This window comes from Scophthalmus maximus, chromosome 7 (genome assembly GCF_022379125.1).
Source record: "Scophthalmus maximus strain ysfricsl-2021 chromosome 7, ASM2237912v1, whole genome shotgun sequence".
Taxonomy (NCBI): Eukaryota; Metazoa; Chordata; class Actinopteri; order Pleuronectiformes; family Scophthalmidae; genus Scophthalmus; species Scophthalmus maximus.
The window spans coordinates 15,937,053-15,952,500 of NC_061521.1; the positions used below are offsets into that span (position 1 = coordinate 15,937,053).

At 42.2% G+C, this 15,448-nt stretch overlaps 3 protein-coding genes across 3 annotated transcripts in view; 1 reads left to right on the forward strand and 2 right to left on the reverse strand.

Moving 5' to 3' along the window:
* Positions 1–759: 759 nt before the first annotated feature.
* Positions 760–7,086, forward strand: lmf2a (lipase maturation factor 2a). Its single transcript, XM_035641484.2, has 14 exons — positions 760–1,122; positions 2,134–2,387; positions 2,465–2,493; positions 2,668–2,861; positions 2,961–3,139; positions 3,545–3,686; positions 4,006–4,134; positions 4,218–4,323; positions 4,433–4,529; positions 4,663–4,845; positions 5,091–5,259; positions 5,624–5,735; positions 6,104–6,212; positions 6,371–7,086. Exons 1-14 carry the CDS (start codon positions 1,029–1,031, stop codon positions 6,785–6,787), a joined length of 2,214 nt encoding a protein of 737 aa, XP_035497377.1. The 5' UTR covers positions 760–1,028; the 3' UTR covers positions 6,788–7,086.
* A 264-nt stretch (positions 7,087–7,350) lies between these two features.
* miox (myo-inositol oxygenase) lies at positions 7,351–10,279 on the reverse strand. Its single transcript, XM_035641485.2, has 10 exons — positions 10,134–10,279; positions 9,952–10,032; positions 9,706–9,786; positions 9,066–9,228; positions 8,908–8,975; positions 8,597–8,706; positions 8,248–8,315; positions 8,078–8,127; positions 7,868–7,980; positions 7,351–7,786 (listed from the first exon to the last, which is right to left on the reverse strand). Exons 1-10 carry the CDS (start codon positions 10,149–10,151, stop codon positions 7,678–7,680), a joined length of 861 nt encoding a protein of 286 aa, XP_035497378.2. The 5' UTR covers positions 10,152–10,279; the 3' UTR covers positions 7,351–7,677.
* A 1,544-nt stretch (positions 10,280–11,823) lies between these two features.
* adm2b (adrenomedullin 2b) overlaps positions 11,824–15,448 on the reverse strand; it is a 7,621-nt gene continuing 3,996 nt past the window's right edge. Inside the window, exon 2 of the mRNA XM_035641486.2 lies at positions 11,824–14,465. Coding sequence (XP_035497379.1) covers positions 14,063–14,465 — 403 coding nt within the window. The 3' untranslated portion in view covers positions 11,824–14,062. The remainder of the gene's footprint in view (positions 14,466–15,448) is intronic.

Consider the following 15,448-nt stretch of genomic DNA (forward strand, 5'->3'; position numbering starts at 1 on the left):
CTTCTGTTTGTCATAATTTTAATATATAAGAATAAAGTACATATCGATGTGACATAGGCCAACTGCTACTCAATGCCAAGTTTCAGTCTTATGTCACTTAATTCTGTCACTGTTTGACAACAATGCTGTTTTTTTATTGATCAATCTCTCTTATTGTTTCACATTATCGGTCTAGTCAATACGTCAGATATAAGTGAAAATCACCCTCTCCCCAAACCCGTGTTGAAGCATTCATGTTGCTTATTTTTCCACAAACTCGACACATACAATTTTAAAAAAGCAGTAAATTCTCACATTTGAGAACCTGGAACCAGAGTATCACACTTTTATAAATGTAACTTTCCTTTTTTTTAACTCCACCTTGAGCAGATAGAGTAAAATGCTGCTTACACTTTGATGCTGAAGTGTTAACAATCCCAATACAGTATCAGTCACAGAATGCAGAATGAGGACTTTTACTTTTTATATTCTGAGTACATTTTGTTGGTAAATAGTTAGATAGATAGTTACTTCATTTATCCCAAGCTGGGAAATTCCAGTGTAACAGCAGCATGTTTCACACAGCACACTTTAAAAATGTATACAATATCTACACAAATAAATGTAAAATATACGAATTGCAAAAACCAGAGATTAAGATTAATAATAAATTTAAGGAATTTGCATTACATATTAACAGTGGAAATAGTGCAGTAGTACGTGGGTACGATTTTGAATGCAATACCCCCCTCAATTAATTTGTACTTTTACACAGCTCACATACATGTGAAAAACGGTTTAAGTTAACCTGCATTTGTTTTATCCGATGCAACTTGAACGCAACATATAGCGGTGACGCTGAAGTGCTGCGACACCTTGAGGCCGTGCGGGTGAACTTCACCCTCAGCGGCCGTCGCTCGCTACGTGGCCGCCGCCGGCGACGTTAAATCCACATTCCGCTGCTGCTTCCCGGGGCCTTCCGTGTGAACAAGCGGCGGTAACAGCGGTGAGGAGGAAGAAGAAGGAGAATAACTAGCTGCGGCCCAGACATGGGTGACATTGTCCTGCCTCGTCGCATGTTCCTCTGGTGCATGTCGGTCATCTACCTGGCCGCCTTTGTTTCCCTCTACGTGCAGATACCAGGTGAGCTTCGCGGCTGCGCCACACGGTGACGAGACTGCACCGCGTTAGCTCGTTAGCCGAGAACTTTAGTGTTTTTGTTTTTTCTTCTTCTTCTTATTCTAAAAGTTTCGCTTTTTCTCCTTCGCTCCTCGTTAAAAAGCGAACCGCTGCTGAAAGACCAAGCTGCTGTAAAAAGGTCGCTCACATGACGATAGCGTGTCGAACCACACACACGCATCTTCTTCAAGCCTCCACAGTTGACCTACCGCCCCGCAGAACGCCCAGAGTCCGGCGCTTCCATGCGTTAAAGGAAACGCGATGTATTTTGCAACACATGTTTTATTTAGTCACGGTGTGTTCTCAGTTTTAGAGTCAAGCCATCGTGCCACGAGCGTATTTAATGTCTGCAGCTGCCAGTGAATGAATTTGAAAGAAGAATGACATGGGGCGGTTTTTCCTAACGTATTTTCGGGGCCCTGAAGTGCACATCAAAAAACAAATGGGCAAAAATACATAATGTCAAATCACAAAGAGAAGAAAACGCTCCTTGTGTTAATTTTAAACAGTGGGAAATACATGAACATGTAATGTGATTACATTCAACAAATTGTTTACAAAACAATGCAATAATACTGAAACTCAGGCTCATGTGCATTTTTGATTAATTGGCTGACTTGTGTTTTTTATGATTAATAATTGTTTACTCTACGAAACAGAAAATACATTGTCAGTGAATGTATTAAAAATATTATGTAAACTGTTAAAAATTACAAAGAAAAAGCATAACGAATCTATTAATGTAGAAAGTTGTTGAGCATTTTTCTACTCGATAAATTGACTAACCTTTTCAGCTCCTTGTGGACAGATGTATGTATGTGTGCTCCATAGAAATATAAGCTCTAGTTTCGGTATTTGTATCCTATTGAATATTTACAGTGACCCTTAAGTGCAAATCACAACACACTGTTGTGTTGTCATTTATCATTTGTCACTGCGTACACTTTTAATATTGGCTTACATGTTTATTTCCAGGTCTCTATGGTAACGACGGGCTTTTGCCAGCCCGTTGGCAGCTGCGATACAGCGGTAAGCCCCTGGGGGAGCAGCTGCTGTCCTCTCCCACCCTCCTGTGGCTCGGACCTCACCTCGGCCTGGACACACACACCGCCATGGAGTTGCTGTGTCTCGTCGGGGCTGCGCTTAGCCTCGCAGCCACGCTGGTGGAGGGTCTCCGGGACAGCGTGGTGTTTTTCTGCCTCTGGGCGTTGTACCTCTCCATGTACCAGGTGAACACCCCCCCCCCTGGTCACTTTTTGTCCAGGTGTCACCCGCTTCATCATTTAACATATTCATTTGTTTTCAGGTGGGCCAGGTTTTCCTCTACTTCCAGTGGTGAGTGTTGTGGACAATATGATGAAGAAATTATTTATAGATGTGTGTAGCTTAGTCACAACGTGAACACATTTTTTCTATAAATAGCAGCTGGAAGAAGGAGCCCAAGATAGTTTTAAACATCACAATAAAGTTGACGTTTAAAGCCTTTGTTTCCTATTGCTCTTTCAACAGGGACAACCTGCTCCTCGAGACCGGGTTCCTCTGCATCCTTGTGGCTCCGCTGACCATAATCCGAGGGTCCCGAGGGGTCAGAGAGCACGACCGCGTGACCTTCTGGCTGATCCGCTGGCTGCTCTTCAGGTTGATGTTTGCCTCTGGCGTGGTGAAGCTCACATCACGTTGTCCCACGTGGTGGGGCCTCACAGGTATTTATGTGACTCTGTATGGACTGCAGTTATTTCATTCTTGCAGTGACTTGTCAGGATCTCATCTGTTTGTTTGTTTTTTGTCCTTGTGTTGAACAGCTTTGACGTACCACTATGAGACTCAGTGTATTCCCACGCCACTGGCCTGGTTTGCCCACCACTTGCCAGTTTGGTGGCAGAAGCTAAGCGTGGTGGGAACCTATTTCATAGAGATTGCTGCACCTTTTTTGTTCTTCAGTCCACTACGTAGGCTCCGACTTGGGTCGTTTTACTTGCAGGTGGGTTTTAGATTTTTAAAAATTTGTTTCCTTCTTTACTTTGCTGAATGACTTGTTTTGTGATAACTTTAAATGATGCCAGACATGAACTCCGAAAAAATTTCTGGAAAATCGGGTCCGGACATTTTTTGCAGTTCGCCTTGCATGTGAAAAGGGCAGCAGGAGATTGTCCGAGTCAGAACATTCAGGCGAGGGGGAGGCACCGGCTAGCTCGCCACGAATCATCAGGATATTTTCAGGCGAGGGGGAGGCACCGGCTAGCTCGCCACGAATCATCAGGATATTTTCCTGGTGTATTCTTACATGGGCTCACTGACATTTACCATTGCTTTCCCGTATCTCCACTTGCCTCGTTGTCGAGAGCACGTCGGTTGATCTGTTTTCTTTTCCATCGCCCATGTGCAGGTTCTGCTGCAAGTGCTTATCATTGTGTCCGGAAACTACAACTTCTTCAACCTGCTGACGTTGACCCTCTGCCTGTCTCTGCTGGACGACCAGCATGTTCACTTCTGGCTACGCAAGGCAAACATGACCAACAACACCAGTGGTATAATAAACATACAGACAAACATGCACAGGCTTCAAATTTGGAAGATGTAAGACAGAAATGATGGAAATCAATCTTGCCATCGGATGTTGAAATTTAGGATTACTCAAACAATAACATATTGCATGTTTATAATCCAGAAACACTTTTTTAAGCATATGACATCATGTTGTTCACCCACCATCACATACAAAGTCAATAAACAAATTTTGATCAATAAAAGTATTTGATATTTGAACTCAAAATGCATATGAACCTTGTCTACCCACTTCTGGTGTAGTTTACATACTTTTTCTCCATCCGTCCCTTTGTTGATCAGAGTCCAGGCTGTGGTCATGGCTGTGTTACCTGGTAGAACTGGCAGTCTGGTCTCTCATGATCTTTGGATCAGTAATCTGCTTTGACCTACAGCTAGATACGACGAAAAATGGCATCTCCTCTAGGACAGGTGAGTATGAGTGTGTGTGTGTGTGCATGTAAGTGATAGAAGCTTTTTATTTAATTTAAATTTTAAAATTTTTCGCCTTGCAGCAATCACATACCACCAGTTTAACCAGTTCCTGAAGACTGTCACAATCCCCTGTATCTGGATCGGGGTTTTCTCTCTCACCTGGGAGATGGTCACAGCGATGTTCAGGTGGGCCTCTCCCGCTTGGGAGTTACGCTATTTATAGAAAATGTGTTATTGTACAGCAGAACTAAGGTACTTGGTGTGATTTCTTTTTTTTTTCTTTTCTTTTTTTTAGGTATGCATGTGTCTGTGGTTTCCTGAAGAGGTTTTGTGGAACCGTTCAGTGGACCGTGTTTGCTGCTGCCACTGGTGCCATGTTCACTGTCAGTCTGGTGAGTACTCTTGGAAATTTAGTAATGGTTGAACCTTCACATCACTACTCAGTTGAGCCCCATAACCAGTCAGCAGTGTAATTCCCTAATTTGTCATCACTTTCGGACTCTCTTGTGACTCTTTCAACTCAAGGTGCCGTTCACCTACTTAGAGCACGACTCTCATGCCAAGCTGTGGCCGGGTGTGCGTCGGTCCTATGAGGTCGTGGATCGCTTCCAGCTCGTCAACTCATACGGCCTCTTCAGAAGGATGACGGGTGTCGGCGGTCGGCCAGAAGTCATCATCGAGGGAAGCAACGACGGAGTCGCGTGGACGGTGAGAGAGATTCTGATGCTTCTAAACTAACTCTAAACATACCATAACTGTTAGTGATATTACTGCTAATTTAACATGAACTTGCTGTATTAGATGCTTCTAGTTTCTAAATTCTTGATCGCACAATATAAACATGAAGGCACTATTCGACTATTGATAATAGATAATTGTGCATACTCACTGCCCCTCTATACTTACAAGTTATTTATATCTGCACTTTTATATTTGTAAATTTTCTTCCATAGGAGATTGAGTTTATGTATAAGCCAGGGAACCTGAGTGCACCTCCTCCTGTGGTGACGCCTCACCAGCCCAGGTTGGACTGGCAAATGTGGTTTGCCGCCCTCGGGCCTCATACTCAAGCTCCGTGGTTCACCAGCCTGATGTACAGTCTGCTGCAGGGGAAGAAGGATGGTACGCACCCTCGAGAGGCTACAGCCGTACTACCATGTTTCATTTTAAGACTGAAACCATTTCCATCCAGTATTAATTCCCGTCCATACTAACACAGCTGTAAACATATCACGTGTGCCAGTGTAAACAGGAAGCAGCCTGTCTACTCTACAGTCGCTTACTTTGTTACCGAAATACTACCATTTTCACTACCACTACTACTACTGAGTTTTCAAACGGACGAGCAGCGTTTCCAAACTTGCGCTGGAAAATTTGATTTTAGATTAAACCATCCAACCAACACCCAGACTGTGATGTCACAATAGGTGCTTTGCTTATTGACGAGGCTGTGAAGCTCTAAAAGCTTTGTTTCATGTTCCTGCAGTGATCGAGTTGATCCAGACTGATGTGTCTCAGTATCCGTTCCACCAGCAACCTCCGGCCTACCTCCGAGCCCACCGCTACAGATACTGGTTCACTCAACCAAAAGCTGATGGGTCAGTTCTTTTCCTTTCTTTTTTTCCTTCCTCTTCTCCTTCTCCTTCTGTCTTGTCATTATTTTTAAACAATTTTAAATGAATCTTGTTTAGCTATGCATTGTATTTTTTGTTTTGTTTTCTTATTTTATCTTACTACATTTCTACATCTGCACTATGACCCCATGGGGGAACAATTAAATCACTTATCATTTTTAAGTTCACTTTATCTGTCCTTTGCAAACACTTCATCGTTCTACACTGCAACTTTCCTGCTTGTCATGATGTTGCTGTTTCAGCCTGTTAAAATATGAAAAACTTTTTTATAAGTTAGCTCACCTGTACACAAACAACCGAGCATTAACTCTTTGGATGGTCTTTGTTGGCAGTTCTTACCCAGAGCGCTGGTGGAGGAGGGTTTATGACGAGGAATTCTATCCCACAGTGCACCTGGGCAACACGTTCCTGGAGAGCATGCTCGACCAGCATGGACTCAAGGTTAATACGTCTTAAAATCTGTTTTTCTCTCTGCATTATACTTCATCATAAATCCTTTATTAGAAATGTTGGAAAACGTGGAACAGAAATGTCCCTTTTCAATGCTTTTATCTGTTTGAGGTCTGCTGATGTTAATATTGATCTCTATCTGTCTGTAGGACAAATCACCTTCACGTCGTGTGTTCAACTCAACTGTTGCCCAGGCAATGAGGTGGGTTCGCTCTCAGGTCAGAGGCGTTCCTGCCCACACACTTATCTGGACCCTCATCGCCTGCAGCGCCACCTTCTGTCTGCTCCAAGGATTGCGAAAGAGGAACAAAGGGACCACACTTACTGCTGAGGACGCTGCGACTGTGAATGATTGCACCGAAAATCTTGAGAAGTCAGATGAACAGCAGGCAGTGGAAGAGGAAGAGGGGGAGAAAGAAGAGGGAGTGCCCAGTGAGGATGAAATGGAGGCAGCTGAGGGAGAGGAGGACATTGTTTGTGATGACGAAGAGGATGAGGAACAAGAGGAGGATGAAGACGAAGAAAGAAAAGAAAAAGATGAGATCCTCCGAAAGAAAGGGATCTGATAAAGATGCAAGTAATGACTGTTCTCACCAACTGCCTTTATGAAATGTCACCAAAATGACCAAAGAAATAGTTCTTTGTATATTTTGTTTTCCCAATTAAGTAAAAAAGGTTTATATGATTTATATATCAGTTTTATACATCACAGACCAGTTGCCTAATCACAGTGGATCAATGGTTTTCATTGAACAGATTTCGCCAGGTGTTTACACATGTTAACACCTGTGTGTGTGTGTGTGTGTGTGTGTGTGTGTGTGTGTGTGTGTGTGTGTGTGTGTGTGTGTGTGTGTGTGTGTGTGTGTGTGTGTGTGTGTGTGTGTGTGTGTGTGTGTGTGTGTGTGTGTGTGTGTGTGTGTGTGTGTGTGTGTGTGTGTGTGTGTGCGCGCGCGCGCCGGTGTGCGCGCGTGCGCCGGTGTGCGTGCGTGCGCGTTTGTCACTGTGGTCGCTTCCCTCAATTGCTTTATGTACAAAACTAAAGCAACTCAGCACTTTTTCTTATTTTTTTCACAGAACTTTGTCTTTTGTCTCTGTCAGTATTAGAGATGAACAAAACACACACTAAATATTGTAGTAACATTAAAATGTTTTTATAAGATTAAACATTTAATAAAAATAAAAAATGCTTTTCATTAACATTTGATTTGAAAATGTCTATTAATGGGTTTACAATATACACCAATGTGATTTTCAAGAACGTGTCTGTATACGCAAGATAAAATATACATTTGCTCAGGATATAATCTGAGAAGTTTGAAATTTGACTGGACTATATTCAGTGATAAGTAATATGTGTGTACTGGCCGTACTGAGTCTACAGCGAACGTAATTCCTCCTCTCTTAAGAGCTGATTTCTGACAAAATAGTGTCACCGTTGAGTTCTCTGCTGTTGGTTTCACCACTTCAGTGTTCCAGGACAATACTTGTCGATCAGAGACTGGTAGTAGGGCTTCAGCTTGTCTACGTCGGGCAGATCGCTGGTCTTTGTGTACAGGTCAAATTTGCTGCGGACAGGATGTAAAATCCAGCTTCAGGTCAAACGGTGAGTACAGTATCATTTGAATATGAAAGGGGAAAGTACTCACTTGAAATCTTGGACCCAGGGCATCATACTCAGGTCTTTGTCATTGCACAGGTGCATGTAGTCTCTGTGGGAGTGCCAGGGGTAGAAGGAATGGAAGCGGATCATGTACATCCCCTGAACAGAGACAGACCTGACCATGTGAGCACTGCTACTGACGGAAGAAAGACATTGAAGTGAACTGCCTAAAAACATTTAAAAGTAATTCACTCACCTCCTCTGGGATCAGGCAGTTGTTGAACTTCAGAACTCTGTAGAGATACTCTACAGACAAGGAGGCCAAGCGCAGTATTGTAAATAAACAGGCACTTCAATGGGAGGACAAGTAATTTTAAGAGTTGTGGTGGACGGATGCCTGTGTGTGAATATGACGACCTCTCGTACCATCATGGCCCCAGGACATCAGGACTTTGTCGAGCCCACAGTTGGGTTCATAGATCCCATACTGGGTACTAAAGAGAGAAAAGAGTAAATCAACTCCCTGCTCATTAAGCAACTTGCTTATGGATGTTGTTGACAATGGTAGAGCAGCTTCATAAACACATACAAAAGCTAATGGATTATTGTTTACAGACAGGAAAACCTAAGTGGATTTTCTCAATTTTGTAATTAATGCTTTTTGTGAAACTAACACAAATTCCATTTGTTAAAGTAATGCATATCGAAAATTAACCAAGTCAACCAAGAACCTGAGACGTTCAGGCGCAGACTTCAATAACATGAGAAAACCAACTTGTAGCAGGGATTTTTGTCATCTGGGTTCTCGAGGAAGGTGTTGTCTCTGAACACAATTGAGTTTTGGTGCTTGCATCCCACGGGGAAGGTGTCGCCCACTACAGCCCACTGCAGGTTGCACAGACAGCAGTCGTATTAAGAATGAGTTACATCTCTCGATATATATTGTTCAAATGTATCTCATATTAAGAGACAAAAACTATCTGAGAAGAGAGATGAAAATAATAATGTTAACAAAACACACGTGAAATATTACATGCATGCATACACTACAGTATGAGCTTTACCTGTGTGGAACCGTTCTCTTACCTGGGGTTCATCCCAAAGAGCCATGGTCTTGCCAACGTCATGAATCAGACCCACCAAGTGGAACCACTCTGGGCAAGGAGCAGTGAATATATAACAAAGTCATAATGTACCGTAGAATCTGCCTTTGTGTTCCGTTTGTCTCTCTCCATGAATGGTACCTTTGTCAGGATGGGCTTGGCGGATGCCCTCAGCAGTCTGGAAGGCGTGAAAGGAGTTGGGGAAATCCACATCAGGATCAGACTCGTCCACCAGCTGGTCCAGGGACATAATGGCGTCCATCATTCCCACCTGAGCGTGGTTGCAGCTGGTCCATTGCGAGTGCTTCAGGGAGGTAAGGGTCACATCATTACTGGCGAGGTTTTCTCGCTAAACCTTGCTCGGAAAGCCTATGGGCTGGTGAAGACTTATTTATGATGTATTGTAAGGGGGTCAGAGAAGTCCGGTTCAAATGAAGCCCAGCGTGTCCCACAAAGGCCTGGAAACAAACCCAGAGTAGGTGACAGTGGCAGGGTCTCCTTCAGGACAAAACGGGTAAATGTATCCGAGTATCCTTTGAGCGAAATGAAAATAAGGTTATTGAACCAACGTTTAGTCCATATCAAACATCCGTTGGCTCTTTGCTATTAGCTTTCACATCAGAGGACTGGATGATATTTGTTGGCCCAGTCTGAAAGGATCACTTGGTTATCCAATGCAAAACAGACATTCACTTAACACATCATTCTCACATCGTCTCTTTAGCATGCGTTGTCAGAATTTGCTGAATTTTTTATATGCTATTTTGTCTCCAGACCTCACCTTCTGCTTTACAAAGTCCACGGTTTGGTTCGTGTGCATCAACTTGTATGTCCTGAAGACACGGTCAATTAGGCTTCCATTCTGAAGAAGTCAGTAACAACACCTTTACTTATTTTTACTTATATAAAATAAAAAACACAATGTCAAATCTATATAGCTGAAATGCCTTTTCACAGTTTTAGCTTTTTTTTTTGATTAATCGATTAACTGCTGCAGCCCTACTGAAGAAAGGCTTCGAATGCTTACCTCAAAGTTTCTGTAGTCTTCCTTGTCTTTGTTTTCATTCTTCTCCAAGTTCGGCCGATATGCCAGAGAGGGGTCTGGACCCTACATTTGAAATAACAGATTGCCAAAAAAACATTCTCGGGCTTTACACATGTCTATAAAATATATGCATGTACACTTCAGTAGAAATAGCCCCCACATACGATGCTAATGACCCTCATGGCTGGTAGATGAAGTCCGTGCAGCTGCTGTGTTGTGGTCTGTTGGTCCTCTGGAGTTGACTGCCTGCTTCCCTGCTCATGTATAGCCTGTTTTCCACTTGTGCTGTAGACATATATGCAGTACACACTGACGTCCAGTCAAATTTTAACCAAACCTCACCTTATTGGGTACATTGTGTTGAACTTTGGTCATGAGTGTGTGTGTGTGTGTGTGTGTGTGTGTGTGTGTGTGCATATGTGTTTGTGTGCATATGTGTTTGTGTGTCCCAAAGAGTTTTCCAATAATCATCAGTTACTTGTTTTGACTGGTGTAGAATGACTCAGTAGTTCTTTGTGTAATAGTTTAGTTGTTTGTTTTAACCATACATTTTATTATTGTTATTATTGAGTATTAAGAACCTTTACACAGATTATTTGATTTATTTTTTTATTTGCATACTTGTACTATAGGTTATATAGGTGTAAAAAACCTATATAACCTATAAATATGAAACCTTTTATGCACACTTGTACCTGCACCTTCATGTATATCTACACACATGAAAAGAACATTAGATATAGATAAAACCAAATAAAACGAGTCCTGCATCCATGGACACATTTCAATTTCTAGGTAAAACAAATAACAAGAAGTGATTGATTCTCAAGATCAAATTTCCTGGTCAATCATCTGTTTGCTGACCAAATAGGTCTGAGTTGACCAAGTTCTCCAAGTTTGTTGTTGCTGCCAGTCGTAGCCAACGGACGCCCTGTTTGGGATCTGGCCACCAGGCGTCCTCCTCACACATTTAGTAAGCGATGAAGTGATGTGATGTTTCGTAGATTTAGTGTATAATTTTAGAGAATTTTACTTTTAGTCTACTGCCACCCTCTTGCAGTCAAAGAGGTCGTCACCTGGATACACACACAGGTAACAACAAATATTTGCCTAGATTTCCCGACATGAACAGTTGGATGGCCACTTGTCCCAGGTAGAAGTGGATGAAAATCTCCTGCATCGCATGGCTGCCAAAGTTCCTTCCAACAATGCAATGCCATGTGGGATTTTACTTCTTGTCAAACTCCTGCAAGAGACAATGTTTAGCTGAGTAAAAGATATGAAGCAATTTTTAACAAGAAATAAGGACGTTAAGACATGTTTGTGTGATAATTATCGGACATACCTTTTTGACATAAGCAGCGGTGTCCTTCGATGTCCCTCGGTCCAGTTTTTTATTTTCAAATATGTCAAATAACTCAGTGTCTGGCCTCTGTGTCTACTATAATTCAAATTGGATTCTGAGAGGATTCATTACCTGTTATGTGCCTTTGATAATTGCATCAACGGGGATGACGGCACAATTGAATCATAATGGAATGTTTTGATTTGATTTTTATTTTACAGCTGCAGTAAATTCTAACTACACAAACACACACACAGGTTGATGAGAGTAAAGGACAGGAGTCCATTGCCACAGAACTTGTCAAGTTTACCATGACATCACATATCTGTATGTTACTGTGTGTGTGTGTGTGTGTGTGTGTGTGTGTGTGTGTGTGTATTAGCCAAGATTAATAATCATTATCACCAAAATGTCGGCATTAACAAAAGAAAGGTTACACCTCAGACTGCTGTAAGACAAAACTGATAAAATACATGTAAAAATTTGAGTTTTATTACACAATGCTGCTACTGTATGAACAAAGTATTAGATGAAAGGACACTTCTCTCACATAAACATGAAAATTTAGTCAAGCGGAATATTCACAGCAAAAATGGTCTCATTAATTTAACGTTAAATAACACATTTCAAATTTCACATTTCAAGTCATTATGAATATAACGAAGAATAAAGTGCTTTCATGCATTCCTATTAACATTTGACCTGTGAGGGCACCGACTGAAACTGGAGTTATGCTGAACTGATACACAGAGAAGCAGAAGCCCACAAAGCTTTAAGTAACACTTTGATGGTCAACATTCAGCGTGATGTTCCTCATTTGGATCGGGGAAAGGCAAAAGACCATAAGGCCCCCCTAAACTGATTAAACCAATGAAGGCTCAAAAACAGACTTTGTAGTGGCAAAATCAAAACATTGCATCTCAGATTTACAGTTCACAGGTAAAAAGCACTTGAGGATATAGGTGTCTTCTCTCCGGTTCACTTACTAAGTCGGTTAAGAGAAGCTCTCTGTTAAAACGTGTGCAGACGGATCATGGATTAAGGTTAGTGGTTATTTTGGCTGATGGTGCGCACCTGGGGTTTTGGGTGAAGGGTTAACAGGGGTTGGCTGGAGGTTATTCTCGGTTTTTCCACACCGAAGTAAAGCTACTTGTTTGCGGAGGGAGGCAAAGGAGCTTTTGAGAGATGGACTGGATTAACTCAGAGCTCGGGTAAGTTCAGATCAGCGGGGTCCCCTCTGGTGACGATAGCAGACATTAGGGGGATGGTTTGACAGAGGCTGCTCTCATTCACAGGTTTCCTTCTACACACAAAGTGTCTAAAGGGATTATTACTGTATAAATGACACCCAGGACACACGTGGTCCTTTTCCACGGGCCAACAAAGCCATGGAATTAAATGCCATAATGTGAAGGAAAACAAAGAGAAATTCTGGTTAATTATATCTTATTTTCATTGTGTTGATCATCGTATCTATAACCACCTTTATATTTCTATCCCTTTGAGCAACTGGCTGAGATCGGCGAACATGGTAGATTCACCATAGTCAGATAATCAAACACGTGAAACATTTTACCAGTGTGTACCTAAGTCGTTTAGGCATAAAACCAAAACGTGAGTATATCTGAAATGATGGCGATAAAAAGTGGAACTATGGAGTTCAGACTGTAAACATCTGGGAAATGATGGGACCAACGCTAGCACCACTGCATTCAAGTTAATCTGAAAGTACATTTACTAATACTGAAACAATAACCTCTATTGAACGCATCCTTAAAGCTGCAGTGTCAGATTGGCCACATGGCAGCAACAGAAACGAGCTGTGAACACAACTTCCAAATAGCCAATCGTCACTTTATGCTAAGCCTATGAGCACCACTACACTAAAATAGCGGCCTTGTTAGCGGAGTTGCTAGCAGATATAGCACAAAAGTTATCATCTATATAGTGCCATGTTTCTGATCACTCACTAAACGTTGCAATATTCACCCTCTTTTGATTCTGGCTCACTTCGCTAACTGCTTCTGTCCGATAAACTATGAGCTGATACTTGATGAGAGCCCTGTAGAGCTGAGCGTATTCAAGTGATAATTCACTATAGTCTGTCCTTTTCATACTTATGCATTGTTATTATGATAAATATTGATTATGCAGATTAAAATGTTTTTCTAAAATATAAAATATCATATCAGACATCATGATAAAGGATGAAATGTCATTTTGGAGGGAAGGTGAGTTGCCGTAAGTCATTATTTAGTAATGTCATAATTGATTTTCTTACATTTGAATGTTTTTGCTTTTTTTGCTCTGACTACATTATCATCGCAGAGATAAGGCACTGCTTTATCTAAAACTAAATTGAAGTGAAAGAACATTAAAATACAGCAGCTTGATTAACAAGTTCTAACACAACTTTGCTGTAGAAAGTTTTTTCAGGGAAGTTGTGTCCATAATCACGGATTATCTTTTTAAATTATTCCTTTTTATCTACCATTCCCCTTTGGTCTGCTTGTGTTTCTTGCATTGTCTGGCTTCTTTTTTGCAAGGTCGACTCATTCCTAGATCTTATTACTAATGTGAATAATAGTCAAACCTACAACTAACAGACCTAAATTGTAATAAACCACAATAATTGTTTTAAGGACTAAAGCCAAAGCCTCATTTTTGGTCCTTAATTATGTCACTGAAGAAACAAGGCCTGGGCAACTTGCCAAAATTTGTCAGTAAACACATTGCTGAATTGCGATCTTAGCCGTAACTGTGAGGACTGCGAGGGTTAATGGGGGAGGAGTCTTCCCTCCCACTCTGTCCAATCAGCTGATAGAGACGGTGGCTGAGGTTCTGAACCTGACAGGTGCCCAGGACACACCCCACCCTCATCAGGTGACCGTGGCCCCTTCCACTGCCACCGTTGGCATGACGACGACCTCTTGACCCACGCCGCCGAACCGGCGCTTCCTGCTGCAGACTGTCGCTTTGGTCAAGCGGTGGGTCAGACAACCTTAGCGGGGGCTTTTTGTGCAGCAGGACTCTCCAAATGAAATGTCCGTCTCCCTGTGTGATGTGGTTGTCATTGGCAACATTGAGATCGGACACCGTTGGCTCAATGGTGGCGTGAGGAGAAGAATTTGGGTGTCTCGGTGAACAGGACCTGCGGTACAAAGAGAGAGAAAATGTTTACATGCAACGCAAAAGCAGTATAACTATAACACACAAAATGACGGCTAGTCATGCGCTCGGATTTCTGAGTGAAAGTGGATCCCGACGACGAGGTGAAATGCCTCGCTGGAAGTCAGGCTTGTACTGCAGGAAGTCCCAATGTACACGTCTGTGGTCTCTCCAAAGAGAGAAAGAGTTGATTGAAAGAGAATGTGAGGAGGAAAGATAGAAGGAGAGGTAGACAGAGGGTAGTGAGCAGGTGGGAGTCTACTTCATTATAGAGCGCCAGAATGCTTCACATTTTAAATCATGCAGTGTGTGTGTGTGTGAGATCTGTTGGTCAGCGCCTGTCGAGCGCTGCACTGATGAAGGATCTTTGCAAGCCAGCCCGTAAGTTGGCATCACCCTGGTTCCCTCGAACAAAAAGCCAATGGTATTTTATCTCAGACACTGCTGGTGCTAATCATGCATGATTTCAATACACATTTGGTCTGTGTTGTGTGTTCTTTCACTTATGACAAGCTAGTTTAACCAGTTACCTGCCTCTTCAAATCGTTGCCCAACCAAAATCTCACTCTAGTGGATGGTCACCATTGTAGGCACAGAAAGAAACATCAAAAGTTGATAAGTGGACATTTACGCTATATCCCTGCTAAACACCCTATATTTATGTAATGAATGCACTCAAATAAAACCGGACCCTCTCATCTGACTCCCCAGAATCTCCTAAAATGGGAAAGGGATTTCTTTAAACCCTTGAGACTGCATCTTCCTCTTCACGTGGACCTGCAAAACACAGTTAAAGAGTGATAAGCTGTTTCCTGTACATGTCCTCTGGGTCAATAACTTCAGAGATAGTTCAGATGGATTGAAATGCCCGTTGGTGACCTCTGGAGGTTGTTCTGCCTCCTGCACCTAGCCTGACCAAAGCAGCAAAGCGGTTTAAACTGACTTCAGTTAACCAACAATCTATAC